This window comes from Coloeus monedula (genome assembly GCF_965178545.1).
Source record: "Coloeus monedula genome assembly, chromosome: 25".
NCBI classification, from domain to species: Eukaryota; Metazoa; Chordata; class Aves; order Passeriformes; family Corvidae; genus Coloeus; species Coloeus monedula.
The window spans coordinates 177,349-189,631 of NC_138805.1; the positions used below are offsets into that span (position 1 = coordinate 177,349).

The 12,283-nt window shown below is 44.6% G+C and overlaps 1 protein-coding gene across 6 annotated transcripts in view; it reads left to right on the top strand.

Annotated features, from left to right (window-relative positions):
• The window catches only part of APLP2 (amyloid beta precursor like protein 2), a 48,066-nt gene extending 37,562 nt beyond the window's left edge, over nucleotides 1-10,504 (top strand). For 2 of the 6 annotated variants that reach the window (XM_082297028.1, XM_082297033.1), the window contains 7 exons: nucleotides 2,448-2,547; nucleotides 3,080-3,250; nucleotides 3,827-3,862; nucleotides 6,587-6,669; nucleotides 7,503-7,577; nucleotides 8,059-8,214; nucleotides 8,958-10,504. In XM_082297028.1, the coding sequence (XP_082153154.1) occupies nucleotides 2,448-2,547; nucleotides 3,080-3,250; nucleotides 3,827-3,862; nucleotides 6,587-6,669; nucleotides 7,503-7,577; nucleotides 8,059-8,214; nucleotides 8,958-9,059 (723 nt within the window). In that variant the 3' untranslated portion in view covers nucleotides 9,060-10,504. The remainder of the gene's footprint in view (nucleotides 1-2,447; nucleotides 2,548-3,079; nucleotides 3,251-3,826; nucleotides 3,863-6,586; nucleotides 6,670-7,502; nucleotides 7,578-8,058; nucleotides 8,215-8,957) is intronic. The other 4 variants (XM_082297029.1, XM_082297030.1, XM_082297031.1 and 1 more) reach the window with 4 other exon arrangements.
• The last annotated feature ends 1,779 nt before the right edge of the window (nucleotides 10,505-12,283 follow it).

Consider the following 12,283-nt stretch of genomic DNA (forward strand, 5'->3'; position numbering starts at 1 on the left):
ACTCCGCAGAGTTTTGGAATTATGTCCTGATACTTGTTTTCACTGGTTTTAAAATGGGGAAAGATGTGCTGAAAGGCCCAGCTGATGGAAAATTCAAATCAAGAATGGCATTTGAACATTGTTTGGAAGGGTGTGCCCTTTCTCAGGTTCAGAGAGAACTCACTGTCCAGTTGCAGCTTTAGGAATGTTTTCTTCGTCCCAGTTTGTGGTTGGTGTGCTGCTTTGGAGTGTCTTTGAATTCTGCAATGCACGAAAGATAAGCAAGAAGAAGAAAGAATGGAGAGCTGTAGGGAGACAGTGCAGTGGAGCGCATCCAGTGCTGCCAAGAGGAAGAAATAGGCACTGAGAAAAAAAATGCATAAAAAACCTGTATACCAGGAGGTGGAAATATCCTGGGTTAACGGTAGGACAGGTATTAAAAAATGCCCTAGGGTGTATCACCGTGTCCTGCAGCCATAGGGAGGAGGAGGAGAGAAGATCCAGCAGGCAGGAATTGTGCAGCAAGATTGATTTATTTAATTATTTTACAAACTCTTTTATAGACTTTTTTCTTCATAGTCTAATTGGACAAAGGACCAGCCACCCCTTGGGGTGATTGGCTAAAATCCTAAAACATCCATTGTCCAAATATTTTTCTACTGTACCATAAACAAGACTTTTCAAGGTTGCAGGTGGCTTGGTTGTTTACATAACTGCTGCCTCTTCTGTGAGAGAGAAAAGTCCCTCATGGGCTTAGAAAATAGCAAGAAAATCCTTGCTAGCAGCATTTTTGTATCCACAGACAGGGACTGGAGCCTGTTGCTGTCACGTCTGGTGAGGGGCAGAGTGGTGGCGCAGTGATTTTCCAGAAGCAAACATCACACTGGGAGGTGGCAGATTCCATGGGGTTCCACCTTGTTTCTGGGTGCTGGCAGTGAACCTTCACCTCACCTTCTCCTCGTCTCCCACTGCCTGTGGGATTCTTGTTAAGTTGCACGTCCCCAGGAGGAGTGGTGGCAACTGTGGTGGTTATGATGGTGCTTGGCTCTCCATGTGGAATTCACGTTCATGTTTTCAGACACATCAAGCACAGCCTGGCCCAGTGCTTTGTTCTGCTGCTGCCACAGCCCAGGAGGGAGTGTGTGAACTGTGTTCTTAAGCTAAACCTGAAACAGTCCTTAATTCATTCTGAAGGCTGCAGTGTCAAGAAATCAACATGCGAGGGATGTGGGTGGTACTGTTCAATTTCCATTCCCTTTACTTTTCAGAGGTACTTTAGGCTCCTCAGTTGATTCCCTTGATCGACAAGCTGCCACATGCAAAATTAAATTGTTTTCGTCCTTGCTCTTAGAGGTCAGGCACACATCAGACTGTGAAACAGGTCCATCTGACTCTCTAGCTTTTTGCAATGTTTGGCCATCCATGTAAATATTTTCCTTGCTCTCCATGATCCCTGATTGTGCAGCACCCTCTTCAGGTCAGGCCTGACTTCACCGCTGGATTTAATGTGCTTGGGAGGAGTGATTTAAGCTTGCCCAGAGCTTGAATGTATTTCTCAAAGGAAGGGAGAACACTATTACTGCAGCAAATATTACCACAGGCCTGGGCCCTAGGGTGTATCACCGTGTCCCGCAGCCATAGGGAGGAGAGGAGAGAGATCCAGCAGGCAGGAATTGTGCAGCAAGATTGATTTATTTAATTATTTTACAAATTCCTTTATAGACTTTTTTCTTCATAGTCTAATTGGACAAAGGATCAACCACCCCTTGGGGTGATTGGCTAAAATCCTAAAGCATCCATTGTCAAAATATTTTTCTACTCTACCATAAACAAGACTTTTCAAGGTTGCAGGTGTTTGGTTGTTTACATAACTCTGCTACCTCTTCTGTGAGAGAGAAAAGTCTCTCATGGGCTTAGAAAATAGCAAGAAAATCCTTGCTAGCAGCATTTTTGTATCTACAGAACACTGCTGCCAGTGAGTGGGTGTAGGACAAATGTAATGCCACAGTTGGTTTGAAAGGCACCTTTGTTCTGAAACCAGAGCTGATAAAATACCCTGTCTGCTCCTTTTGCCTGTATCTTTTCTAGCAGTCAGGAATGATAATCCATTTAATAAAGCACTCACTTGTAGCTGCTGCAGGAGATGAATTATGACTATGTATGGGAAATACCAGCTTTGGTGGCATTTTAGTGTTTCCAGTGGAGAGCTGGTTACAGTGAAAGTCAGCTGAATCCTCTCCCACTCCCAACATTTCCCAAACTCCTGATGCACTGTGTACAGACAGCCAGTTCGGTGAAGCGTGAGAGCCTCAGTCTGTCCATTGGACTGGATGGATCTGTGTCCCGTATTGCTCTATTGCCATGGCAGATCCCCCAGTAATAGACATTTTATTGAGCAGGGAAAGAACTGGTACTGTGAAGTGACTGACAGTCTTTGCTCACTCCAACACACTCTTGTACATCTGCAGGTGATGACACATCTTCATGTGATTGAGGAGCGGATGAATCAAAGCTTGTCTCTGCTCTACAAGGTGCCATATGTGGCTGAAGAAATCCAGGATGAGATTGGTGAGTGTGTGTGCCAGCCCCTATGCTGCTGTGCTAAGACTCCCAAGTTTTTATATCCACTGAGCTCCCAAAAGATTGCTATCTCCTTTGAGGGGGTGCCCTCGACAACAAGTGCTTGGGCTCAGGGAAGGTACTCTCTGGATGTTACAAAACAACCAGTCAGAATAGCTTGTTCCCAAGAATTTTAGCTGTCCATTTAAAAAAATCAACAGTGTTCAGAATAGCAAAGCTGTCTCTCTAAGGGAGATTAAAAAGATCTGTAAAAAACCCCCAGATGCTTTCTCCCTTTATAATTTAATCCCATCTTGCCAAAACCTCTTGCCACATCAAACCTCTTGGCTCTTATTTGAATGTATTTCTAACCAATGCCTTTACTGAGAATTCCAGATGAGATATGCAAAATAAAATAACCTGGCATCCCTGAGCAGTGCTCCCCTGCAGCCCTGCCTCAGCCTGGTTCAAACCATCTGCCCCTCTCTGTCCCTGCCAGGTTTCATGCGGTTTGTGTAATAATTCCTCTTATTCCTTTCAGATGAGCTGCTTCAGGAGCAGCGTGCAGACATGGATCAGTTCACATCCTCCATTTCTGAGTCCCAGGTGGATGTCAGAGTGAGCTCTGAGGAGAGTGAAGAAATTCCCTTGGATGGCAAACCTTTCCGCCCGTTCCAGGTGAAAACCTTCCCAGCCTTGCCTGAAAGTGAAGGTATGTGGAGCTGAACATGGGGTTCACTGGTGGTTTTCCTTAGACAGTAGGCTCAGCTGGAACAGAGAAAGCTCCATCCCTTTGGGTGATGTAGAGTAAAGCAGTTGCCCTGACAGGACCCCTCACTCACTGGAGAAGCAGTGCTGCGAGGAATGTCTGCTGTGCTGCTCTCTTGATTTTCTAATTCTTCTCTTTGCAAAATTGTCCTCTTTTTTCATTTTGCAGCAAGTGTTAAGTTTTTACAGCGTGTCTTGACTCTGGAATTAATTTTCAGTCTTTAACAAAAACATTCTTGTGTAATGTTAAATCTTTGTGCTGTGACCTGCTGCAGGGCTGCAGGAATTCCCTTTTTTTTTTGTAATACATATATCTATTTATTTTTGTATCATTGGGTGTTGACAGCTGGTGTGTGCGTGTGTATTTATTTTAAAAATGCTTGAACAGAGTCCTGAGCTTAAAGCTGTAGACTAAAAGCTTTTCCCAGGGTCTGAGTCAGAAATCATGCACAAGGCTTTTTTCCTTTCTCTCTTAATCTCCTTTCTCTGCTATTTTTGTTTTTGTTTTCCCTCCTGCTAGATCCTCAGCCGGATTTGTACCATCCAATGAAAAAAGGTTGGTTCTAAGCTGCTCCCTCACAGTGCTTTCAATCACTCTCCTACCTCCTCAGTGTGTTTGATAGCTTCATTTTAGTTCCATACTCACCTTGATTTTCATTTCTGTGCTTTCGCTTAGGTCAGTAATGTTCACTTTTGCTTGTTTAGGCCTAGTGTCAAAGAAGCCAACTAGTCTGAGCACCTAATTGTGTGTGTGTTCCTCCCTGATTGGCTCACTAGGGTCTTGGAGTGCCTGGAGTGGCTCTTAGCCCTTGGGAAGGGTGGCCTTGGCCAGTGTCTGCAGTGGTGCTTTGCATCTCTCCATGTGTGACACTTCTCAGATTAAACCCTGCGGTGCTCGTGGGGAATAGTCCAGAGGCTCTTCTGCCTCTTGTGGAACCTGTCCTTGATGCCCCATGATGCCACTGAACTAGGAATGAGTGTTCTTCAGGACACAGGCTGTTTCCCATCTATATGTCCTTACGGAGTGCAGCTAGTATGGGACAGATAAATCAGGAGATTCCTCCTCCGTGTTTGTGCTTTCCTTGGCATCACCTTCCCACATGTAGCATCTCTCCATAGCAGCAAAGTGTGTGTGGTTTTCCTTTTCTCCCTTAGCTCAGGATTAATTCTGCAGTAGCTCAGTGCCTGGCTAAAAAGGGGCTTTAAGAGAAGCACAGAAATATTAGCATTAAGTAATGTCTCTGTTATTGATATGGAATCAGGGAAAGATGAGTAGAAATGGGAGGCTCTTGCAGAGTAGTGCTACGTGAGCTGTGTGTGGAGTAAACCCATTGCTTTAATCTGCCTTTGGTTCCAAATATACTGTGTAGATCTCAAAGGAGAGCAAAAGGTTTTGCTAATAACCATTTCATGTGAGCACACGTAGTTTTGTAACATGGTGAAGGCTAAATAGCTTGAAACTATACTCATTATCTGTGTTTCTCTACAAATGTAAGTCACCTTCATCCCTCTTGTGGAACAGTATAGCCAATTCAGTGTGCTGACTGCTCTGGCAAGAATTGGGACAGACTTTAGTTTGATTTTTATTTATTAAACTTTTGAACAACTGCTTTGTTGACTTGAAGATGTTAAATTTGTGCTAGTTCTTCCTGCCTGGGTAAATGAAAGAGTCTCTGATGACCTGGGGATGACGATTGTCCTACACGTGTTCCTTCTCTCCCTTCCCTTTCCATTGAATTGCTCGAGGGCTTCGAGGGAGTTTTGGATTTGGGGGGGGATTGTGCAGGTGTGTGCTTTTGTTTTTGTTTTTTTCCCCTGGGAGGTATATAATTTAAACCGTGCCTTTGAGCTACATAGAACTGGGTCTGTTACTTGGTACAGCACCCTGAGACAAATAGCAGAGCTCAGTGCAGCAGCTGAACTCTCAGCCCTGGAGACTGCTGGGCTGGCTCCTGAGGCTGGAGTAAAGCAACCACAGGCCAAAAGCTGACCCAGTAGTTCTGTACAAACTATTGTGGCTGGTCTCTCCCGAAAATCCCAGTCATTGACTTCCATAATAACATGACCTGCTTCGACAGTTGTGAGAAGTCAGACTGGCAGTCTTGGCTGTGCTTGGAATCTGATTACTGCCTCTAAAGAAAAATGTGATGCACTAAAACCTGAGATGCTTCGTAGTGAAATGTTACTTCTGTGGCATTTTCAGGCAATAAAAGCTTGTCACTGTAAAAACTTGCCTTGGAGCCAAGTAGCCTTTCCTTGCATCTCATCAAAGACCATGCTGCCAATTCCAGCAGTTGACATGTCTTGGGAGCCTTGCAAGCTCAGCAGTTTGTGCAGAGGGGGTGTTTTGCAGTCACCAGCAAAGCCTGAAGTGCTATAGTAGAACTTGCCCCACATCATTGGAAAGATCCCACTGCAGGTTTGAGGCTTCACTGTCCTGCTTTTGTATTGGTGCCTCACAGGTTGTTACATTGTCCCTGCCACCAGTGGAACACTGGTGTTCTCCTCACATGCCCTCAGGTCAGGGCCGTGTGCATCAGACTCTCTTACTGATCTGATCTATTTATAAACACTTTGGATCAAAACAGTTTATGCAGAGCCTTCTGTTAATTGATATTCTTCTCCTGAGCCAGTGCTGGCTCCAGCCTGGAAATGGTGTAGTAATGTTCTGGTACAAAGGCTGGTGTAGTTCTCTGCTTCTCCCTTGCCCTGGGATTTATTGTTTCTGGGCTTGTGCCAGATACGGGACAGCAGCTCATTACAGAGCCACTCTGGGTGACCTTGGAATTCTCATTCCCGAGGCACTTGCTGATGTGCCTGATCCCACCAAAATGGGTGATGCTGACAGCATTCCCTGTGTGCTGGCTTTTGGCAGATGGATGTGTGTCCACTTCATGCAGGGTCACAGAGGGGTGTTGGTGACCGGGGGTGACACTTGCAGACGTCACTGCACTCAGTGTGTGTTCCACCTTGTCTGGGGCCATCTAACAGAAGCACTTAACAGTGCAGTTTGTCTGGATTGACACCTCAGCCTGATTTTGGTGATGAGTCCTGTCTGGTCCTCTCATTGCCACCTCATTTCCCCTCATTAACAGCCCTCCTAATCATTTGTCACTGTAGCTTGTGAGCTGCCTTCTGACACAGCAGCATGAGGACAGGTCAATACTCAGCAGTCTGTGCAGTTAAACACACGAGCCATGATGGCAGCTCTACACAGAGTAGGTGACTCTTCCAAAATGTTCTTATGGACTGATGGGCTCTCCTTGCTCTTCTGGTGCAGGTTCTGGCATGACTGAGCTGGATGGGCTGATTGGCGCTGAAGAAAAAGTGATTAACAGCAAGAACAAGGTGGATGAAAATGTGGTGAGCTCTCCACATTTATTTTGTGAAGCTAAACCTGCTCTGGACACTAATTAATAGCAGTGGCTTGTTTCCATGTCTTGTTCCTGCTCACAAAATGTCAGTGTGTTCATTATCCATATGGTGTGGGGGAGTCGGTTTGGTGACTATTGTAGGCTCTTAATACTGATTAGCATCAGAAGGGTGGGAGGGGGAGGGAAGGAGAGAGCTTCAGATCTTTGGCAGTCTGAGTCTGAGAATTCTCTGATTTAGGAATGTTTTTCCCAAGCAGAGACCCTTTGATGTCCCTTTACTTTCACTAGGTAGCTCTCTGTCTGAACACACCGAGTGCTGGTGTGTTCCATCTGTGTTCCCACTTACTTTTCATGGCAGGAGAGGCCTCACCTTCCTCTGAAAGTGAGCAAATCAGCAGGAATTGTCTCTACCCACAGTGTTAAGAATTCTCTAGGTTCTAGTGACAGCCACTTGGCCTCAGTTCCATGGGTTTAAAAAAATTAAAAAGTGAGGTTTTGAGTTTCCTTTCAGTACTGTTTTAAAGCCACAGGTTAGATCTTACGTGACAGAAATTCTGGGTCCAAAGTTAGGACCTATTTTTTAACTGTTTTTTTCTTTGGGGCTTTAGTTTGAGGTAGTCTGGAGGTTATTAGTTGTAATACTATTTCTGGTGGCTGTATAAGAGCTGAGAACATTCCATGCTGTTGAGAGCAGGGGAGAGATGGTAAGTGGTCCTGAGCCTTTGCTAGTGTTCATTAAAGGTCTCTTGACTGTCTTTCTCTTCCTTCTCCTCCCTGTTTTGTGTGGATCCTTCCATAAAATGCTTTTGTGGCCATTTTTAGGTAATTGATGAAACCCTTGATGTGAAGGAGATGATTTTCAACGCGGAGCGTGTCGGAGGGCTGGTGGATGAGCCGGTACGTTTGTGGCTGCTGAATCCAGGGACTGGCAAATTCCTAAAGCTGGATTTTGATTCCCATTTTTACTGAATTCAGGGTTTGGTGCCTGGATGCTGCTCTGGGGGCTCATGCACAGTGAAACACAGTACAGCCCTTCTGCATAAAGATGTAAACAGTGAACAAATGTTAGATACTAACCTGACTCCTACTGCAAAAGTGTTTTGGGGGATAGGGAAGTGATGTGGGCCAGTGCCTGTCCAGAGGTACTGAGTGGGGAAAGAATTTTGTGTTCGTTATCCTTTCAATGGAATATTTAGAGGTGAAATATTTAGGGGTGGAATACTTAAGGGTGAAATATATGCACTGTCTAGTGTATAATCAGTCATAGCTCGATACCACAGATGGTCAAAGACCTTACTAGTGGCCATGGCTTAGGTTTGTGTTCAGCAGTGCATCTCCCTCGTTGCTCTTCCTCAGCCTGCTGTTTTCTTCCCTCCAGGATAACGACAATTCCCTCCGTGATGACTTCAGCTTCAGCAGCAGCGCCCTTATTGGGCTCTTGGTGATTGCAGTTGCCATAGCTACTGTTATAGTCATCAGCTTGGTGATGCTGAGGAAGAGGCAGTATGGGACCATCAGCCATGGAATTGTGGAGGTGAGAAAGAGCTCCACAACCAAGGATGAAAATAGTCAGTGTTGAATCACATGTTGTGTGTGGGGGTAGAGGATGGCAGGAGCTTCCAGGCCATGGACAGTTCTGCTCCTGGCTGGGTAGGAATTAACCCTGTCCCTGCGAACACCATCACCGCTTGTTCCCGGTGTGCCGTGCTGGCACCTGCCACTCCATAGCTGCATTTGCTTATCACTAGGATTCAATTAGGCTTCCCTGGCTGGCTCAGGGTAGGATTTAGCAGTAAATGAGCTTTTCAGGCGATATCTTTAGCAGGGCAGTCAGTCAGTCAATCCATAGCAATTTGTCCCCCTGGCTAATTGACGATTAAGATGTTGTGATTGGCCAAACGCTAAAGAGCAGCTCCTTCTTCCTTGCACATTTCTAATGACAACTTAATGGAGCCCAGAGAAAGCTGCTTTTCCCTTTGCCCCACCCATGCAGGAGATCATAACAACCTCTTTAATGAGAGCAGTGGGTCCCTGATTTGCAGTGTTGGCTGAGCAATGACAGATTTGTGAGACCATCCCCACAGCGGATTGGGTGGGCAAGAGGCATCAGCTCTTGAACAAGCAACTTCAGTAAACAAATTACTTTTTGCAGTTTACCTTTTTTCCCTGTTTACTGCTCACCATGGTATTCACTCAGTGCTTGTCTGCTGCCTCTTGTTCTGTGGAATCAATCCTGGAAGTTTCTCCTTGACCAGTTTCGTGTGTTTTTTTCCAAAGGTTGACCCGATGCTCACCCCCGAGGAGCGGCATCTGAGCAAGATGCAAAACCATGGCTATGAGAATCCCACTTACAAATACCTGGAGCAGATGCAGATATAAAAGAGATGAAGATAGAGTAGCCCTGATAGGAAAAGATGCGGGGTGAAGGGCCAAAGTGGTCCAGTGTTTTGGATCAACTACTGACCAACAGTTGCTTCAAGAGGACTTCATCTTACATTCAGAACTCCTGGATCATTAAGACTATAATTACTACTGTAGAGTTGCAATTTCCATTCTTTTAAATGGGTGAAGAAATGATAATATAACAATATGATATATAAATCTCCTTAAATGGGAAAAATGGATCTATTGCAGATATTTGACTGAGATGTAGTTTTCTTTTTTTTTTTAATAATCTGAAAAATACCAGTTCTGTTGTACTGTTGTCTGATACAAGCTCTATATATATAAAAATGGAAAATGTTGATTTTTTTTTTTTTTTCTGATAGACCACCTGTATATTGAGGGTCGTTTGTACCAAACCACCTTGAAAAAGGAGACAGTTGTGGCTCTTCAGTCATTTTGGCTTTTATATATAAAACAGTATTCTTTTTTTCCTTTTTTTTTTTTAAAGTGAATTTCACTGGGAGTTGCAAAGAGATTAATTTAGGGATAGGAGCTGTTACAGCATAAGCAAGGAAGCAATTTGGAATGGTAACTAACAAAATTCCTTATAATGAGAAAAAAAAAGAGAAAAAGAGAAAAAAAAAAAAAAAAGAAAAAAACCCATCCTCATATGCCAGTGGTGTGCACCCTGCTGCTTAGCAGCTCGGACTCTAGGAATCAAGACTCCCTGGAGGCAAGGAGTTAAAAGGCTTCTAGCATCTCTGTTTATAGTTATTCTAGTGGAATGTTAGAACATGGTTTGTGCATACTGGGGTCTGCACATTCCCCTTCCAGATTCAGTTCTGCTCTAGAGTTGGAAGTTCTGGTATTGAATTGAAATCCTCTGTTCTCAGCCAGTTTCCTTCAGTACTCACCTGGCATTAACAGCCCCCTCTCGCTACTACTTTCTGATTTCCCCAGCTCTCCTGCCTCACCAACATGGTAAGTAATTAAGAGCCGCAGGTTTTTGAGCCTCTGCATCTCTCTGGGTGATGTTGGGCCAGAAATGACAAACCACTGCAATAACTGGGACCTTGGGAGCTGACAAACACAGAGCTCTCTTAGCTGGGGAGGGAAGAGAGTGACACGTTGGGAAAGGGATGCTGCCTGCTTTAAGGGAAATGGGATGCATAGGCCCCAAGAAGACCAAAAGGGGCATTGTTCCACTCACCATCATGTCTTTGTAATGCTTGTATAGTTGGTGTTAATGCTCACGGCTTTTTTAAATCTGGAGGTTCTGGTAACCTGTGGTGTATTTTTTCTATTTTTCCTGTGACTTTATTTTTTCTTCCCCTTTCTGTGTTTCTTCCCACTATGCACAGATTTACCTGCAAACTCCTTAGTGTGGTCTGTGGGGAATGTACAAAGTTTAAACACATCAATAAACACTTTAACTTCCAGATAGTTTCTTCTCGTTGTTCATGGGCTCGCTTTAATTTCCCCTCTTCCCATCATGTCCTGCCAAACCCACGAGACCTTTCCCTGGCAGTGAGAAGGACTGTACAGGTATTGATGTATAACCATGCCTGGAGTCTTTTGTGGTGTTTCCAGATCCTGATGACCTTTGTGGAGAGGAGGCGGCAGGATGCTAAACCAAGGGCCTGGATCCTGAATAGTGTTAAAGCAGCTGCTGGAACGCAGGTCGGGGAGAGCTGGGGCTGCTGCTCTCTCTGGCTGCTCGTGGAAGATCCTGTGCATGGTTCTCCCCTTCCCAGGATGCAGGTGGCTGCTGGCACAGCCTGTGGGAGTGAGCAGAGCCAAGGCTCTCTGCAGTGACAAGCTGTTCCTGTCCCTGGCCATCCTCCTGCACTTCTTGGGAGCCACAGGGGCGGGCCTGGTTTGCAGCCTGTGCTGGCTGCATGCTCAGAGCCTGTGACATCCACAGGCCTCAGGACTGGGGCTGGGCAGAAGGACAGCAGGAAATCTTAAAATTCCTACATACGAGGATGTGAAAAAAGACCTCACAGTGACAGAGTTTCCGTGGATGCTTCTTGTGGATGACCAGATCTGAAATAAATAAAGTCATAGAGCCCAGGGCAGGAATCAGCTATTCATGGCTAGTGTTCACTGTTTCGCTGCTGCTGCTGTTTTATGAGGGGAAATAACTGTTTCGTTTAAGTCTCTTCCAGAACACCTAAAACTAACAGCCTGTAAAGCTCAAAGCTGTTTCTGCTCCTATGTGTCATTCCTCTCTATTCTTCTTTGAGGTGTGACCTCAAGCACAGATTCCTCCTCTCACATGTCAGTGAAATGACCAAAACTCGAGTCATTGCCACTTGAATGTTGTTTTAGAGGTCAATAGACAGAAAGAATTTTCCTCCATATTGATTTGTGCAGCTACCAATAGGTCTGGAGGAAGAGAGGGAGAGGAGGAAACAAGAAGGTTTAGCAATTTTGAACAGGAAGCACTTGCATGTCCTGTTTCTCCTTAAACATGGGCTCCTTAAATATGGAGCTTCCATATTCTGGTTAAATTATTCAGACACCAAGGAAAGACCAGATGCTGTCCTAGAAAATGCCGTCTGTTGGCTTGTCACAACTACTTGGGAAAGAGTTTGGATTTTAAACTAAATTTATTTTAAATTATGCCAAAGCATATCTGCAGCCCAAAGCAATTCTTAGACTGCACCCTCAGGTAGGGTGACCTGCAAGAGAAACAAATTACAGAGGCTGCAGATTAAATTCCAGAATTGAATTTGGGTACTAGATTTTTCCTTTGACAAATTCTATTAGTCCTGCAAAATAAATACATCAGGCTGGAATCAAAGTCTATTAATTCCATGCTTTGGCACAGACTGCCAAGCACTCGGGATCGATTCTTTAGGTTGGATTTTGACCACAGCTGTTGGAGTGAAAGCTCCTCTGGACTCAGGCCCAGAGGGAAGCCAAAGCACAGGGGTTGAATTAAAACCTTTGGACAAGCTGAGATACATGAAGTCACACCAAAGTGAAATAGAAATATACATTTTTCACTTTAGTAGAAATATATGCTGAGTGCCTTAAACATTGAAATGCTGTAGCAGAGGCCTTGGACACAGTTCTTACTGCAGCAGTGTTACCTTTTCACAGAATTCTTTACTTTAGACAAAATATAGATAGAATTATACTGTTCACATTTTTTAGATAGTGTTCACATAAACAATAACTGATAGAAACTGTACATGCAAATCTGTGTAATA